Here is an 18,236-nt window from a genome sequence, read left to right as displayed (position 1 = left end):
ACCTTGCAGTGTCTGGGGCCCATGGGCACCCCGGAAACTGTCACTTGGGGCAGAGCAAAGGGCAGCATAAACATGGATTTCATGTGGCATCAAGAAGGCAGGGGAGGGTGGGCAGCCCCGTCAGTAGTCGGCTTCTCTGTCTCCTCCCACGGTCCATCAACTCTCCTCCCAGGGAAACCCTGGAAGTGGCGAAGACTCAGCCCTGCTCCCGGCCCCCAAAAGGCAGGACCAGGTACTAACTGCTCCAGTGAGAACCTCTACCATACAGCATTTCAGTTCCTCAAGCCCCTTCCCACACACGAGCTCATCTCCTCCTCTCCAGGAGGGCAGGCAGAGCCCCTGACTCTTATTAGCGAGGCCCCATTCTCCAGGTGGGAGCATGGTGGGCCAGAGAGGTGAGGTGCGCCGAAGCTCCCAGCCGGCAAGGGGCCCAGCTGGGGACCAAGCCCTCCACCCCGCCCAGAGCAGGCGAATTCCAGGGCCTGCACCAACAGCCCAGCCATCCTGTGGCCCACAGACGCCAAAGCCTCTGCTCTCCCTCGGGTGAGGCCCGGTGCCCTCAGCAGCCCCTGTAAGGAGTGCTGGGCCTTCCAGCAGAGCTCCAGTCTTAATTTTAGCTTGGAGGCCTGCCACAGAGGCTTTAGCGAGAGGGAGGCTGAAGTTATGTGGGACAGCTGTCAGCTGGCATGCTGGGTGGGGCCTGGTTAGCCTGCAGGGACACAAGTCTGGGGACACTGAACTGTGTCCCTGCCCCAAGTCTTTTCAGTCCCACTGGCCACACGGCTCGGATCTCCCCCGGCAGTCCCCCAGCTCCAAGATGATGGCCGAAGAGCACACAGACCTGGAGGCCCAGATTGTCAAGGACATCCACTGCAAGGAGATCGACCTGGTGAACCGAGACCCTAAGAACATTAACGAGGACATCGTGAAGGTAGGTTCGGCGGGCCTGCCTGGGCACCGCTGCCCGGAGGGTGTCGGGTCTGCAGAGTGTCTGGGCACAGGACGGGGGAGGGCTCTGCTCCATGCACAACCACGACCGGCTTCCCCAATGAGAGGCCCTGTTCCTCGGTCTTCTCCAAATCCTCCCTCGAAAGGCAGCATGTACACCCCCAAAGAAAGTTTAGCGTAAACAAGAGCAAAACCTCAGCCGCACATACATGACGCAGGTGTTGCCTGGGGCGGGGAGGCAAGTCAGAGGCAAGTGCCTCCCTACTACTCCGAAGCTCTTCCCATTAGCTTCTGGCCCTCGTCCCAGGATGAAGACAAACGGGTGGCCAACTTGGGCTCTTTTCTGCGCCAGGGGTTATTTCTGCGGTCTCCGCAGTGGGTGCTGGGTTAATCCCCAGAGGGTGGTTTCCAGCCGGCATTAATTCCCCCAGAGCAATGCCCCGTGTCTACTGCCCATGGTGTGGGGGGCCGTGCCCGGCATTCATGCCAGCTCCCCGCCTGACCCCAGGTCCTGCAGCCAGACCAGGGCAGAGGCCTCTCAACAGACAGTACCTAGATTTTAGGGCGTCTTCCCCACCATCACTGCCTGAGTCAGCCTCTTTCTGCATCTGGATGCGACTAGCGGCCTGGCTGCCTCCAGGCCTACACCCCTCTCTCCAACCTCCTCCCAGCAGCTGCTAGCCACAGGGATCTTTCTGCAGAATTCCTGGAAGCAGGGTGCCCCACCCCCAGCGTGGGAGTCTCTGGAAGGGCTGTTAAGAGGGCAGGTGCCTGGGGCCCCCTGGGTCCTACTAAATGCAACAGAAGCACAGATCAGCCCTGACCAGTAGAAATACAATGTGACCCAATATACAATCACCCAAAGTCATTTCACATTTTCAGCAGCTACAGTTTCAAAAAAGAAAAACAAACAGGTAAAATTAATTTTTGTAATATCTTTGATTTAACCCAATATTTCCAAAATAGTATCATTTCAGCCTGTAATTGATCTAAAACAATTATCAGTGCACGGGTAGAGTCTGTTTCCACCTCTGAGGTTCAGCACGTAGCTCACATGTAGGCTGTCCATCCCTCCAGCCTCCATGTGGATCAGAAATCCTTGTCCAGTCTTAAGATCTCATAAATGTACAACTGAAATCGAGTCACAGGCCCCAATTTTTCCCAGTATTTTTTTAAAAAGTTCCCATCTCAGAATGAAGTATTGCTTTTTACATTTGAATTAAAGTTAAACAAGATTGAGAATTCTTCTGTTGCCCTACTCATAAGTCAAGTGCTCAAAGCTCGTGGCCACTGGATTGGAGAATGTGGCTCCGCGCTCGCTCAGAAGCACAGCCCTTGTATCCCACAGCTCGGTGGGATACCTCCCACGTCCCAGAAACTCTGACTAACTAAACTCTAACTCTGACAGTAACTAGCCACACCTATCCAAATATACTCCTGTGTCTATACCAGGAGCCCCCGCCCCCTCTCCCTCGCCTCCCTGCATTAAATGCCCTGCTTAGATTTCAAGACCCAATTCAAAGATCACTTCCTCCAGGAAGCCTTCCTCAGCTCCTCCAGGCAGTCAGCCACATCCTCCTCCATGTCCCAGCTTCCCTCAGGGCATTTCCCCATCACAGCTCATACTATGTTATTATTGTATTTATCTGTATCATTAGTGGGGCTATTAGGGTACTTATGGCCCAGTGTGAGAAGTGCCACAAGGAGGAAATGACTAAATGTAAAATAACATTCATCTGTGGTTTGTGCAGCATGGTCTGGAGGAAAGAGTCCTGAACTTGGCTTTAAAAGGCCTGGTTTCCAAAATAAAATAAAATAAAATAAAAGGCCTGGTTTCAAATTATTCTCTTCTGTATCAAAGTGATGACCCTGGGCAAGCCACCCAGTTTTTCAGGACCTGAGTTTCCCTCTGTACAAGGCGCATTCCCTCATTTACCTCTACCAGGTACGGACTCTCAAAGCAGCGCTGTGAAAACAAAAGTATAATGTGAGAAATAAAAGAAATAAGGGATTGGAAAGTGCCTAATGCAGTCGCTGGCTCGCAGCAAGGGTGTGGCCCGTGTGAGCGGAGCCCTTGGAGGAGTGTGCCGGACGGGGCTTCGCAGCCACGGGCCAGCTCTTACAGCCAGGTGCCCCTCGGGAGATCCTGGTCGGCTGCTAGGGGTGGAGAAGAGGACCCCAAGGGAGAAAGTGGCTTCTAAAGAGATCCACAACAGCTAACTAGTGTAGAGAGGCCCTTGGGCCCCACCAAGCCCAGAGGGAGCGGGCCCCAGGCCGAGGGAGGCCCTCTAATCCGAGGGAGGGCTGGGAGCTGCCCCACAGGTGCAGTGGCTTAGGCAGCCTCCCGGGGTGCTGAGAGCAGTCTCTCCTGAACCCCAGAAACATTCCTCAATGGCTAAGTAAAACCCTTGCAGATAATCTTGTGGAGAAGAGATGATTGTTTGGTGTATTTACTGGATGTTCCCTGGTTTGGGGGGTTATTTGACTTTCTTTTGTTTTTAGTAACTGAGAAATGAAAAAGGTTTAAAATTCAGAACAAGGATCATAGAACGGAGTCGGATAAACAGCACAAATAGGTCGAAGTGGACTTGGGGTTTGTGTATGGTTTTATGAAAGGATGTAGAAAAGGAAGAAAGAGACAGGAGAGCTGGCTGGGCAGGCAGCTTGTGAACGGGAGCCTGAGCCACCTCCGCTTTTTTAGTCAGCTAGGGCAAAGACAAGACAGAGGGAGGCAGCAGGAAAAGGAAGCGAGGGGTGACAGAGACAGAAAGAGGAACAAGGCAGAGGCCAAGAAGAAGGCTCAGGAGGTGTTATGCCCGAGTTTTCGCATCTGAGAGACCACCAAGGAGCCAAGCACCGATGCAATCACACGAGGGTTTATTTGACAAGCTTAAGCTTGGGCCCAAGTATACCTGACACAGCGGAGTAGGGACTTGGACCCCCAACCAGATTACAGTTGGGGTTTTTAAAGGCAGAGTAGGGGTGGACTCGGTGGTGGGTGAGGACAAAGGGGATTAGGGATGGTGTGAGCCTCTAAGGAATTTTGGGGACTCGATCCCAGGACCCCGAGATCATGACCTGAGCCGAAGGCAGAGGCTTAACCCACTGAGCGACCCAGGCACCCCTCTAAGGAATTTTGGAAGCAAGGTCTCCAGGACCTTGAGGGGCTAGCTATTGTTGGGAGAAAGGTTATTTATTACCAATAATGAAAATCTTCTCGTGAGACCCTTTAGATGTATATCAGTGGGCCATATACTTGGGAATGATTCTTGACACTATCTTGGAGGTTTAGAGATAAAGTTTCCTAAAGGAATTGTTAAAGAAGACTTACAGGATTCCGGTGGGACCTGTCGGGGTAGGGGGTCAGTCAGGCTAGGACTGTCCTTAGCAAAATCTCAAGGTGAGGGAAGTTAAGTCCCCACGGGAGAGCTACTCTGTCTGTTTCAAGGGCTTGTCAGTAGGTGAGGAATTTTAATGATTTTCTTCTGCCTCTGTTTCCCACATCAGCTAAACTTGAGGTGGGATGGCCTTAATTTTCTTGGCCTCCACAGAGGGACCTGTTAGGGTGGTTTCACCAGCGCTAGCCCTGTGGGCTAGAATGCAAGACACAGGAAGAGGCCGGAATAAGACGGAGCTACAGAGACCCAGGTTCTGGTCCCAGCCCTGACACAGGCTCACTGTGTGACTCCAGGAAAATCCCTTTCCCTCTCTGGCCTGAGTCCTAGCAGCAACAGAGGCTGGGTGGCAAAGAGGGAGACCCATTCCCTCTGCCAGCCACCCCTGAGCTTTCACACAGAAAAGCCAAGGACGCAGAGCAGGAGAGAGACCCATGTTGTCTGTGGATTTGACCCCCAGAAGACCAGAGGTGCTCCCTTTTGACTTTCTAGCCAAAACTTCCCTAAACTTCCCCCAAAGAAGGCATGGTATGGCCCTTGAACCAGGGCTCGAAAATGAGTGCCAAAGGCAGAGCAAGAGCCCTGTGCAGCCCACCAGATTTGACCTGCGGTCCCCAACGTTCAGGGCTGGGTCTCGGGCAAAAGGGAGGCTCCTGGGGATTAGAACTGAGCACAGCCCATTCCCCCCACCCCTGACCATAACCACTACTCCCAGAGTACGGATCCCACGAATCATTTCTCAATGCCTACTATGTGCCAGGTTCTGTGCTGTCTCAGAGGAGATGGTGATGAGCACAACAGGCCCACTGCACACGAGGCCCTGTGCCGGGCTCTGAGGGACGCGAAGCTGCAGCAGTCCCCAGGGCTCTCCAGTCTTCCCTTCAGACCCACCTGGGAAACCTCCCAGCCCTCTTCCGTGGCATTCCTTCAGGACCACAGCCTCAGCCCAAAGGCCTCTGAGTTCTTTCTGAGAGGGCTCAGGACTGTCTCCCTAACCCACACCTAGGCACCCAGATCCTAGAACAGGAATGCATGAGCCCAAAGTGTCACATAGGTTCCTCACCTTCAGGCTCCAACCTCCTTTCCTGTAGCCACTCAAGGTTAAACAGAGCATGAGCCCAGACATGACTCCTACCCATCCTAGGTTTTCATCACACCTCCAACCTACATTTGCCACTAAACACCCTCTTCCCTCAGAAAAACACACAAACTGCACCCTTTGCCTATCAGCTCAGGCTAAGGAACAGCCAAAGGACCCGGTAGTCACCAGTTCAGCAGACTCTGCCCCCGGTTTGGGCCCACCTGGATACCCCATTGCGGAAAGATGAAACTGACCTTTACTTCCTCTGGAGGGGGAATCCAACCCAACAGAAAGGATGAGACTCAGATAATGAGAATATCTGGGAAAAGGTGCTAAACACCATAAATGACAGCCTGGTGCAGTGTCCTGGGGTTTAAGGGAGGAAGACTTTACTCTAGTCTCAGAAAACCAGGAACCAGATCCATGGGGAGACAAGTGCCCAGGTGCATAAAAAAATGGGGAGGGTGCCTGGGTGGCTCAGTGGGTTAAAGCCTCTGCCTTCAGCTGAGGTCATGATCCCAGGGTCCTGGGATCGAGCCCCACGTCGGGCTCTCTGCTCAGCGGGGAGCCTGTTCTCTCTCTCTCTGCCTGCCTCTCTGCCTACTTGTGATCTCTCTCAAATAAATAAATAAAAATCTTTTTTAAAAAGGGGGGGAATTGAAATGTGAATAAGGCTTTTGAAGAAGAGGGAATGAAATAAGCAAAAGCCATAATATTGAGAAGGACATTGAGTGGCATTGACAAGCTTGAGAGACGGGTACTGCCACCACCACCACCTGCCCCGACCTATGTCCATGGCAGACATTACCAGTGGAGCCCAGCACTCCTTCAAGCCATGAACCATGGGCAAGACGGAGTTGGCTCACAGAGGAAACCTCTTTGCTACTCTGCCTGCCAAAGAATGAAAAGACTAAGGGCATCCAAAAAAGAATTTGTGGGAGAAAGAAGAAGGGGCAGGCTGAGACTGGGTTATGAAAGGTCATCCAACCTGCCGTTCATGCCATGTTGGTGGTTTCTTCAATTTGGACATGTCTGGTCCTCTGTCAGGTACTCTTGGAAGGGTTACACTGAACTAACTCACACTGAGGTACTTAGAATCCAGTGATATGGGGACTCCTAGTTCCTAAGTCATCTAGCTTTTCTTTTCTTTTTTTTTTTTTTAAGATTTCAATTTATTTATTTGACATAGAGAGAGAGAGATGACAAGTAGGCAGAGAGGCAGGCAGAGAGAGAAGGGGAAGCAGGCTCCCCGCTGAGCAGAGAGCATTGCTTTGGTTCCCCCAGATCATATAGGATTCTGTTATCGTGATTACCAATCATAAAACAAGAAGCGAAGCTTTTTCATTTTTCAGCTGTTTCAGAGCTATCACATCATGTTAGCTTCCTACTACATCGACCAGCATTTCTCAAATTATCTGGGTGAAGGGCCAGTTTTATTATTATAATTTCAATTTGTTGAACACAGAGACTTTGGTAAAATTCAATAGAGATGAATTACTAGGGAAACGAAATGAAGAATAAACATCTACAATGTAAACCCCAATTTTTATTATTAGGAGAGTTACCAGACATACAATGACTGGCTCAAATTTCTGTGACAATTTCTAAATGCTTACTCTCAACTACTGTCCATACCTTGTTGGGAAGAGGGGCACCTGCTCTGAACCAACCTGTAAGTAGCAAGGTACTAAGCAAGAAAACTAAGACGAGTAAAACTAAGCCTCCCCCTTGGGTGTTCTGACTTCAAATCGAACTCTGAGTCACTAGGTATCTTGGTCCAATCTTCTTGCGGTAGTTTAAAAACAAACAAACAAACAAACAAACAAAAAACCCCCAGAGACCCAGAGAGGAAAAGCACCATGACCCAAATCACACAGCAACTCAGTGGTCAAGAGCAGACTGGCCCCCAGATGTCTATCCCCCTGCCTAGAGCTGCTTCCCACCCACAGATACTCTATCTGAATTGTCCAGGGCCCAGGATGCCCAAGGACTGAGTCATATTGGAATCGTGGGAGGTATTTTTGACAGAGGGTGGCTGCTGGCCTTCCCCGAATCCCCGGCAAAGCCCGCCCCTCTTGTCCTTCACCCTTCCCCACCCTCTTGGAGCCTGTGGGGGCTGTGCTGGCTCATTCCAAGTAATCAGCTGGCTCTCTCGCTGTTCCAAAAATAAATATGCCAGAGAAGGGGACACCGACTCAATGGGCAGCCACGTTCACCCTTCCCATCCTCTACCCTTCCTCCGATTGTACACCAAGCCCTGAGGCTCTGCTGATAGGTCCAGCACCCCCCACCACCACCCTCCCAGAAAAACCCTTCTCTCCTCCACTTTAGAGACGAATTCGGAAATGAAGTCACTCTGTGCTTCTGATACACTGGCATGACTGGCTAAGATCTCCCTGAGCCGGGTCTTATAAATACCTTCCCAGAGCTGTCCCAATGCTCACCCTGAGTGAGGGAAACAGCTGGGCCCGCCCACACAGCCCACCCCACCAGAGAGCACATTTTCTGATTCCCAGAAAACGAGCAGTCACCCCCATGCACAGTGCTGCCCAAAGGCAATTGCGGGGAGTAATTCAAACGTCAGCACCGATGTCTTCTGCAAAGAAATAACCATTAAAAGACTCAACAGAGAGGTCTCAGGGAGTGAGATTATTACCATAAACAGAAAATGAGAGAAAAGAGGACAGCACCCATCTTATCCGCGAAGGCAGAGGCATGCGTGCACACACACACAATCACAACCAGGGAAGTCACAGAATTACTGTATTTAGGATCTGGGGTGTCAACAGATTTTCTGAGATATGTTTTTGTAGGAACTTGAGAACAAAGGAACACATACTTACTGTCACTAAGCATCTAGCATGTGCCAGGTACCTTGTCTATGGCCAAGCACAGAGTGGGTGCTGAAGAAATCCGTGTTTGAAGGGAGGGATGGATGAACACGTGGATGTCTGTGATTGGAGGGATGGACGCGTAGATCAATGCATGGAAGGGTGGATAGGTGGATGGATGGATGGATGGATGGATGAGAGATGGATGGGTGGATGAATAGATGGTCAGGGGGACGAACGGATGATTAATTATTTCTATTCCTCATAACAAGGTAGTAAGAAATAGCAAGCCCATTTTACAGATGAGCAAGTGAAGCGCAGAGCTGTAAGACACCTGCCAAAGCCACTCATCAGAGCAGCGCGTGCACTGGTGCGCCAAGCCACCTTTGGGGCTCTACCGTCCTCCTGAAGAGAACACTCTATAACCACCCACAACAGCAGCTAGCAGCGATGAGTCCGGTATTCTGCGCCGGGCGGTGTTCTGAGTATTTGGATGTCTTACTTTATTGAATCCTCCTTCAGACTTTTTGAGATGAATCCTGGAGGATGAGGCCCAGAAAAGCTCAGCCCGCTAGCTGACGGTTACGGAGCCAGTGCACAGCCGAGCTGGACTCCAGCCTCCGCAGTGGGACTTCAGACGGGGCTCTTTTCCACCCGGCCGTCTCTCAGAGGCCAGACGCAAATAATCACATGTGTTGAAAGGCAGAATACATGGGACTAAGTGAACAAAGCAGGCTGGGCTACAAAGGAGCAGGGTGGGTGGCTGGAAAGAAGGGGCCAGGAGCCCTGCCTTGGGGCACGTCTCTCTGGCAGACGAGGACCAGACCTCAGGCGCTGCACAGCCAGCAACCACCTCAGCATCTGATGCTGGCCGGGCAGTATGGACAGCTTAGATTAGAATCAGGAGGCCTAGATTCGTTCCCACCTCCAGGTGGTCTGCCTCCTGTGAGGTGAGGAGGCAGGGCTGGGTCACCTCTGAGTAGGGGAGGCACCAACCTAAGGAACAGCCCCAAGAAGGGCAGGGAGGCTACGCGCACTGAGTGGGAAGACAAAGGAAGGAGGAAGTGCCTGCTGGGACAAAAACAGGGAGGCATATCTCTGCCCTAATATCTCCTTCTGCTGGCAAAGCTCCTGGGGCTCCGCCCCGCTCCAGAAGCCAGCCTGGGTGCTCAGAGGCATCAGGCTGGGGCACAGCCATGACGGAGGACGGACAGACTGCAGAGGTCAGAACTCCTCAGTGGACAGGACCCAGGCCCTAGGGACCTAACTGAACCTCAATAACCATGATGGGTGGACCCAGATCAGGGCTGGAACAACCGTCCCAGGCCTCTCCTCCCCAGCTTCTTAGATTTGAAAGCTCCCCCAAGAAACAACAACTGAACTTTTGCCCCATAAAAACCAAATAGAGAAGATACCAGCCCTTTCCAAGCACTGTCCAAAGCCACGAAATGCTCCACAGCCATCTTGGGTCTTCTTTTCCAAATACGCAGCACACCAGTTTTCCATCTCTGCCTCCAAACCTCATAGCCCACCAAATTCCCAGCCCGCCACCACCTCCCAGAAGCCCTCCAGGAATAAGTACCATCTTTCTGAGATGAGGACCATATTTATATTCTTCCCTCCAGTCTTGCCCGTCCATCCAGCCTCCCCCCCTTTAAGAGGTTAAGTGACCCCTGCTGAACCCCAGCAGAGACAACTGGAGGCTGAGATTTACAGGGGGTCCTGGAAGGTCCCACTGACAACCTGAGCCAGCTTTTCACATCACCTGCAGCCTGAAATCCCAGTCTGTCCGTCAACTTTGCTGTCCATGAACATAGCAGCCCCTGGCAGAGAATTCATCCTCTGCTGTCTCCAGGGGGATCTGGGGACCTGAGGCATGGCACAGGAGCTCAGAATATTCTCGTGTGCCAAAAACAGGACTTGTCATTGGATGTACAACAGGATTATGTCCACTCTCTCCCCGCAAAAAAGTCACCCTGGAAAGAAAAGAACCAAAGCCATGACATTGTTAGTAGTAGAGAAATACAAGTTGGAGATGCTTTCGTTTTCTTTTTACTATTTCCAGAATTTTCTGCAATGTGGCTCTGTCATTTTATAATGAAAAGTAATTTGAATAGTAATGCTGGGCCCAGATGAGAGGATCCCCTGGAAGCCTGATGTTTGAGCTCTGGCCCACCCAGGCCTCACAGGTGACCCCTCCACCCTGGGTCTGATGAGTCTGAGCCTTCCTTCAACCAGCTTCTATTCAAATGGCCCCATTTCACAGACAGGAGAGCTAAGGCTTAGGGATGATAACGGACATTGCATATAAGAAAGCAGCTATGATGGTGTTTAACGCATAACAGCGACTCAAGAAAGATGAGTTAAATGACTCGGCTGAAGGTAATCTTTTTTTTTTTTTTTCAAGTTTACTGATTATTTTTTCCCACCTCCCCTACGGGGCCTCAGCCACCATTTTAGTGGAATGTGTGAACCGGATTCTCTGAGCACCGGTGCTCCTTCCAGCTGCAAGGCAGGCTGGGGTGGGCAGCAGGGAGAGGACAGTCTGAGGTCGCCGCGGGACCAGGGTGAGGTGCTGCGGGCCTGTTCGGCCTGACTCGGCACCACATGCCAGACCCTGAAATAGCCCTCCGACCCGTGCACCCCTCTCTAACCCATCACCATCACCCCAAACCAGCCCGCAGCAGGTCCCATCCGGAATATTGCCATGGGTCCCCACTGGACCCCTCCCTGTGTCCTCTCTCCCAACCCCCACAGGCTCTGCCAGCTGCTCAAAATTCAGATCAGAGAGCAGAGAACAGACAGGTGGTTGCCGGAGGTAGGGGTAGGTGGTGAGCAAAGGGGGGGGGGTCAAAAGGAACAACCTCCATTCATAAGATAAATAATTCATGAGGACCTAAGTTCCGACACAGTGACTGTAGTTCACAGACCGGGCAGCAGCTATGAAAGGTGCTAAGAGAGACGATCCTGAACGTTCTCATCACACACACAAATGTGTCTCGATCTGTGGGGACAGACGTTAACTACACTTAGTGTGGTGATCATTTCCCAAATATACACATACTAAATCATTATGTTAAAACTCATATAATGTTATAAGTCCATTACACCGCAATAAAAAAAATAATAAACTCCAATCAAGTCAAGCCAGTCCCTACGCAACAGCCTTTGGAGACTGCTCATCGCTGTGACTGTCCAGCCAGGCCCCTCCCGCCTCACTCTGGCTACGCGGGGCTTGGACTTGGCCTTCCGGAAGCACCTGCATCATCCCCGAGGGCACACACTGTCCATCCCAGGAGTCTTAGCTGTGCCCAATATGTTTCTCCAGTCCTCGCCCCGTCTTCCACCTGGCCACCTTCGCGGACCAGCCTAGCTAGATAGCTCTGCCTTACCCCTAGGACGACGAGGACCATCCAACTCTCCAGGATCACAAAATCACAGAAATTTAGAACCAGGCCTCTAAGCCTGCCTCTAACTTGCTTGTGGCTTTAAGCAATTCATGCAACCCCCAGGGCCTGTTAGCCCCCCATAAGTTGGGGGGGGCAGTTCTGTGCCTCACTGCTCCAGAGCATCACCAGCATCACCTGGGAGCTTGTCAGAAATGCAGTGTCAGGTGCCCTCCCGGCTGTGCTGCTTCAGCATCCCCAAAGGGGGGACCCCGCCAGCAGGTGCAACAGCCTTCCAGAGCATTCTGATGCTGGCACACAGAAGGGTAGGAAGTGGGTGGATGCTGAGACTGAAAGATTGCCCTTCCCACCCCCGCAGGTGGATTTCGAAGACGTGATTGCAGAACCCGTGGGCACCTACAGCTTTGACGGCGTGTGGAAGGTGAGCTACACCACCTTCACGGTCTCCAAGTACTGGTGCTACCGCCTGCTGTCCACGCTGCTGGGGGTCCCGCTGGCCCTGCTCTGGGGCTTCCTGTTCGCCTGCATCTCCTTCTGCCACATCTGGGCGGTGGTGCCGTGCATTAAGAGTTACCTGATCGAGATCCAGTGCATCAGTCACATCTACTCCCTCTGCATCCGTACCTTCTGCAACCCTCTCTTTGCTGCCCTGGGCCAGATCTGCAGCAACATCAAGGTCATGCTGCGGAAGGAAGTGTAAAGCCAGGTGGGGGCGGTGGGGGTGACAGGGCAGGGGCAGTCAGTCCAGGCTGGCCCCCTGGTTCTGCTCCATGGGCCTGCCGGTGAGCGCTATTTCTTTACGGACTGCTATTTCCCCCCAAGATGGAAAGAAAAGACAGCCCAGCCACGCAAGCAGTCTGCCCTCGACCCCACCTCGATGCCCCTGTCACCAGGCAGGAGGAAAGAGAATTTGCTAAGAGGCAGCTACCGCAAATCTTTGCATTCACCTGTACTGTAACAGCACAAACCAGCACTCAGTTCCCACCCGCGGTCAACCTGTCCGTGCATGCCGCCCAGGAAAGCTACCAGTGACTCTTGGCATTAGGAGGGTGGCTCCAATAAAGGGGTTCGGCTGCATTTAGAGAACGCTGTTTTGTGTGCATCAGTAAGGTCCATGCATGTCCCCATGAGCTCCAAAAATACAGTTTGCTGCCCTGAGAAACAAGTGGGGCAAGTTGGTTGGTCCTTCTCTTGGCCAAATTCAAGAACTAGAACGGAGTCTGGTTCCTCTTGGACTTCTTATTTCCTGGGTATCTGCTCCCCCATGCTCCTTAAGAGATTACTTCCCACTGAGTTCTTTTGCTCTGGGCCAGCCAGTGGTCAACAACAGAAGAAAATGGCCCTTGGGCTGGAACCGCCAAGGGCAGAGCCTAGGTTCAAAACTCTCTGAACCTCCCCTTCGGCTCAGTAGACCCCAAGCCCCTGGCACTCCTGCTTGGCACACACACCCCTTAAACGTTCAGAAATGTGATGGGGGCATAAGGTCCAATATGTGCATTTGTGGGCTCACTATAGATGTAAAGATCAATAGCAAGGGCATGCCCTGCCCTCTCCTCACCAACCCCAGTGGGGGAGAAAAACAGGAATCTTACATTCTTTAGAGATACTGTTCCTAAGAGTGTTATTCAGAACTTAGTCCTTAGAAAAAAAAAGGGTGGGGTGGCTGTTGTGATTAAATTTGTTTGGAAAATGCTCTGTATTTCTCTCAGAGATTTTTCAATAGATGTCAGGACATCAAAGGTTCTGACAAGTCCTGCAGTAAAGAAAACGGTTTAGGACATAGTCTCCCAATCCCACTTGACCTATTTTTACGCCCATGTAACACCCATATAAATCTCATAAAATGACGGTTCCACAACAGGTTTTCAGAGGCATCACCTCACTGGTGCCTGGCCATGAGCCCAAGGGGCTTGGGGGACAGTGTGGTAGAGCAGATTGGGAGACAGGGCACAGGCAGACTCGGTTCTAGTCTTGTCTCTCCTCCTAGTTGCCTTCTCTGTTTCAATTTTACCATCCTCAAAATGATCCCTAATGTCCATCTCAGCCCTAAAATGTTACCCGTTTTTGCTTTTTCTAGTATCTTATTATGCCATTTTCAAACACAGAGGAAAGTCGAAACAGTTTGCTGTGAACACCTGCGTGTACTCCATTGAGGTCTGACAATGAACGTTTTTCTGCTCTTGCTTTGTCACAGCTCTATCCATCTGCCAACCTCAGCTTTTTTGTTTTGTTTTGTTTTTTTGTTTCTTTTCTTTCTTTTTTTTTTTAATTTTTAATTTTTTTATAAACATATATTTTTATCCCCCTGGGTACAGGTCTGTGAATCGCCTGGTTTACATACTTCACAGCACTCACCATAGCACATACCCTCCCCAATGTCCATAACCCCACCCCCCTTCTCCCAACCCCCAACCTCAACTTTCTTTATGCAAGCTTATTTTTTATGCATTTTATTTTTTATTTTTTTAAATATTTTATTTATTTATTTGATAGAGAGAGATCACAAGCAGGCAGAGAGGCAGGCAGAGGGAGAGGGAGAAGCAGGCCCCCCGCTGAGCAGAGAGCCCGATGCGGGACTCCATCCCAGGACCCTGAGATCATGACCTGAGCCAAAGGTAGAGGCCTAACCCACTGAGCCACCCAGGCGCCCCTTTTTTATGCATTTTAAAATAAGCTGCAGATATCCATATTTTTGCTACTAAACACTTCAGCAGTCATCCCTTAGTTTTTTCCAGGTCAGGAAGTTACACCCAGAGAGGTCAGCAGACTTGCCAAAAGGGACCCAGCAGGACAGCACTGGAGCACAGCAGCTCTTGCCCACCGCTCTTTGCCCTATGCTGGGGCTCTTCACATTCTCAGGCAGACTCAGTAGCCAGGCTCCTCCTACTGAAAAGGCTTAAATTCAGGATTACTTACATCCCCCTTGAAGGGGCTCCCTTTCAAACATCTCTTGAAAGCATTAGGCCAACAGCTTCAGACTTGGAATCTTGGGTTATGCAGAGATTTTTCACCCCTTTGACATTTCCCATAACCTGATTTGACTACAGCTCCAATTTTCGAAGCTCACTCTTTCTCTAGGGACAGACGAGACCAGGTGCTCAGTTACCCGTGCTGTTCACGGAACTGGAGAAAGGGCACACATTTAAGATGCATGTATGTCTGAGGAGTTCTGTTTCTTCCGGGAATCTCCTGGAGAATTAGTGGGAGAGGAGCACACTGGGGGCGTATCAGGAACAGGCTGGAGGAGGGAGGTGGAGCTCTGCTCTCTCTCACATGCTATGTTCGGCTCATCAGGGACACGTACTCATAATGCAGCTCCAGAGTGTGAGTCCGTGGAGCCCAGGAACGAACACAAACCCATCTGTGGTTCTGCAGATGGGCCCCTTACCTCCCTGGAAGAAATACGTGCTAAGGCCCATTCAAGATGACAGTCTAGAATCCTATTACCTCCAGAGTTCCACGGCGGCACGCAGTGGGTGTGGCCATGTCATATCCAAGAGGTCGGTGCCTGGGTCTTGGAGCCTCTTTTGATGGCACTCTGACAGATCGTGACCGAAGGCAATGGGACCAGGTCCCCCCACCCCTGCCCCTACCACACCCCAGGTGTACTTCTGCCATAATCAGGCTGAAAACTCTGCCTCCCCACGGGGGATTCCAAGTCTGCAAACCACCAGACACAATCACAGTTTTAGGAAGGGAGAAAGAGGACAAAGCAACATATGAAAAAAAAAAATGTTTGTTCAGTGTGCCTTTTATAAAGCAGGGGATGAAGCGGACATCTTGGGACTGGCCACATCATTCACCGACAGGCACAGTCCATGAGGCTACCACAAAAACCACCACAGTAGAACAAAATGGAGGAATTCACATTTTGCATTTAGTGGTGTTTTATTGCCACTGAATAGAAAAGGCTAAAGACTTGGAAATCAGGATCTTTGTAAAAGGCAGCCTCCTGCAGTTGTAACCCACAGATCCATCCCCAAAGGAGCATAAATTGTGTGACAGATTATTCTTTTCAGGGCCTAAAGAAATAAGGCTCGGAGTCTTCAAGGGTTCACATTTCACTTCTGGCCACCAGAACAATGAAACGTTCCAGAAAAAAACTTACATGTTCCAATTGATTGGCACTGCCAGTCCGTTGTGGCTTGTCAACAAGTCTGACACTGTGGGAGAAGACGGTACACAGACCTCAGGCATGGGGTCCGCGGAAGGAGGGTACCTGGGCTCCAGACAGTGATCAGGACCCCGCACTCATGCTTCCAGGCTCGGTTGGACAAGGACTGATACGGTGAAGATACTCTCCAGCACGAGACTGGGAGGGTAGGGGTACAGAGCCACGATTGCTGCTGAACTCAAATGCCTCCAATTTGGTGGTTCTCCATGGTGCTCAGGAAGGGTGTGCCCCTAGTGAAAAAAATCTGTGACTTGCTGTCCCCTCAGTCCCCAGTGGCCTCTGTTAACCATTAGGGTAGCAGCTTCCCCAGGGAGAGCAGAGGCAAGGGCATCTCTGGTTGGTGAGCAGGGAGGCTCAAAAGCCAACAGACCCCACCGTGGCTGCAGGTGCACCCAGAGTGCCCCAGGGGTCCCAAGCATGGCCACAGAGTCTCCCCAGTCAGCATCCTGTTAGCGTCCTGAAGAGCGGGGACATTCTGGTGTTCACACTTTCGGGACATGTCACAGCAACACCGCCTCTGGGTCTTCAGTGTCCAGTTAGTCCTGAAGACCTTGTACTAACTGGTAAGAGTCTGAATAGGGGCATTCCGCCGCATGCCTCACTTCTCTCTGAATGTCTAGATCATGCCAGCTCCTTCTACTATGTGCATAAATGTGTACGTGTATGTGCGTAACACAGTGTGCAGGGAGAAGAGGACAGTGTGTAGAGTGGGCTTTGCGGAAGTGCTCTTCCTTGGATCACAGTCCGAAAAAATATGTAGAGAAGTTTTTTTAAAAGTGCCCCAGAGTGCCAATGAGATGGCCAGTCCCCACTGAAAAACCTCTGATGTAGAACATCCTGTACTTAACAATCAAAGGTAGTTCTTGGGCATGGTTGTATCCTTCCTCAAGGCTGAGAAGACACCTGAGAACATGTTTACCAGATAAGTATAACCTTTGAGACCCTTGGTGAATTGCTCTTGTCAGTAAAACACAGCAGTCTAACCACAAGACATCACTTGTGCACGATGGGGGGTTACTAGAGCAGGATGGGGGGATTATCGCCACTGGCTCCTTCGGCCAAACTGGGAACACCATCTCTTGCAGAAAATCTGAGGAGCCATTCCTCCTAAAATGGTGAGTCACAGAGACAAATGGAAGCTCAAGGAGAGTCTAAGGAATTCATCCTTCCAGCTGGTAAACATTTTTTTGTTGTTAACTTTCTTTAAATATTCAATTCAGTGGTTTTAGCAAATTCTAAAAACTCACCTACCATCATCACTAATTCTAGAAAATCATCACCTCCCCCCTCAAAACCCAGCATTTATTCTCGTTCACTCTCCATTAAGCCCAGCCTGCAGCCCCTGGCCAGCACGGTCCTCTAACCTTCTCTACAGATTCGCCTATTCTGGACATGTCACAAAGATGGAACCAGACGGTAGGTGGCTTTCTGCAATGACTTCTTCCACCTGGCATCACGTTTTAAAGGGTCACCCGTGTTGTTGCATGTACCAGGATTTCATTCCTTTTTATAGCCAGATACCATGCCACTGTACAGAGAGACCATATTTATCCATTCATCTGCTGATAGACATCTGGGTTATTTCCACTTTGGGCTATTACAAGTGATGGTGTCAAGAATATTTACATCCAAGTTCTTGTACTTGTGTATGCTTTCATTTCTCTTGAGTAAATACCCAGGAGTGGCATTTCTGGCTCATATAGTAATTCTATGTTTAACTTTTTGAGGCACAGCCAAAGTATTTTCCAAGAGGCTGGACCATTTTCTATTCCCACAAGCAATGCGGGAGAGCTCCAGTGACTACATCCTTGCCTGCACCTGTTAGCGCCCAGCTCTCTGAGGATGGCCATCTTAGTGGGTGTGAAGTGGCATTTCCCCGTGGCTTGAACACACATTTTCCTAATGAATAATAATATTGAACATCTGTTCATGGGTTTACTGGCCATTTTTATGTCTTCCTTGGAGAGAATATAAACATATGTTTATTTGTTTATTCAAATATATTGCCCCTTTAAAAAAAAAAACCATCTTGTCTTTTTATTGTTAAGTGGTAAGAGTGTTTGATATATTCCAGATAGGAGTATATGATTTGCAAATATTTTCTTCCATTCTGTGAGTTGTCTTTTCACTTTTTTGACAGTGTCCTTTGAAGCACAAAGGTTGTGTACCCCATTTCATGATGAGGTTAATTTACCTATTTTTTTCCTTTCCTTGTGCTTTTGGGTAGCATATCTGAGAAATCATTGCCTAATCCAAGGTCACAAAGATTTATGCCTGTGTTTTCTTCTAAGAGTTTAACAGTTTTAGCTCTTACATTTAGGGCTTGAAGCATTTTGAGTGAATTTTTGTACACAGTGTGAGGTAGGAGTCCAACTTCATTCTTTTTTTATTGAAGGATGG

At 50.3% G+C, this 18,236-nt stretch overlaps 1 protein-coding gene across 1 annotated transcript; it reads left to right on the top strand.

Annotated features, from left to right (window-relative positions):
- Positions 1-778: 778 nt before the first annotated feature.
- Positions 779-12,781, top strand: CAV3 (caveolin 3). Its single transcript, XM_044255230.1, has 2 exons — positions 779-931; positions 12,021-12,781. Exons 1-2 carry the CDS (start codon positions 818-820, stop codon positions 12,360-12,362), a joined length of 456 nt encoding a protein of 151 aa, XP_044111165.1. The 5' UTR covers positions 779-817; the 3' UTR covers positions 12,363-12,781.
- Positions 12,782-18,236: the final 5,455 nt, after the last annotated feature.

This window comes from Neovison vison, chromosome 6 (assembly GCF_020171115.1).
Source record: "Neovison vison isolate M4711 chromosome 6, ASM_NN_V1, whole genome shotgun sequence".
NCBI lineage: Eukaryota > Metazoa > Chordata > Mammalia > Carnivora > Mustelidae > Neogale > Neogale vison.
Note: the sequence above shows the minus strand (reverse complement) of the source record. Positions and strands in the feature narration are given on the sequence as shown.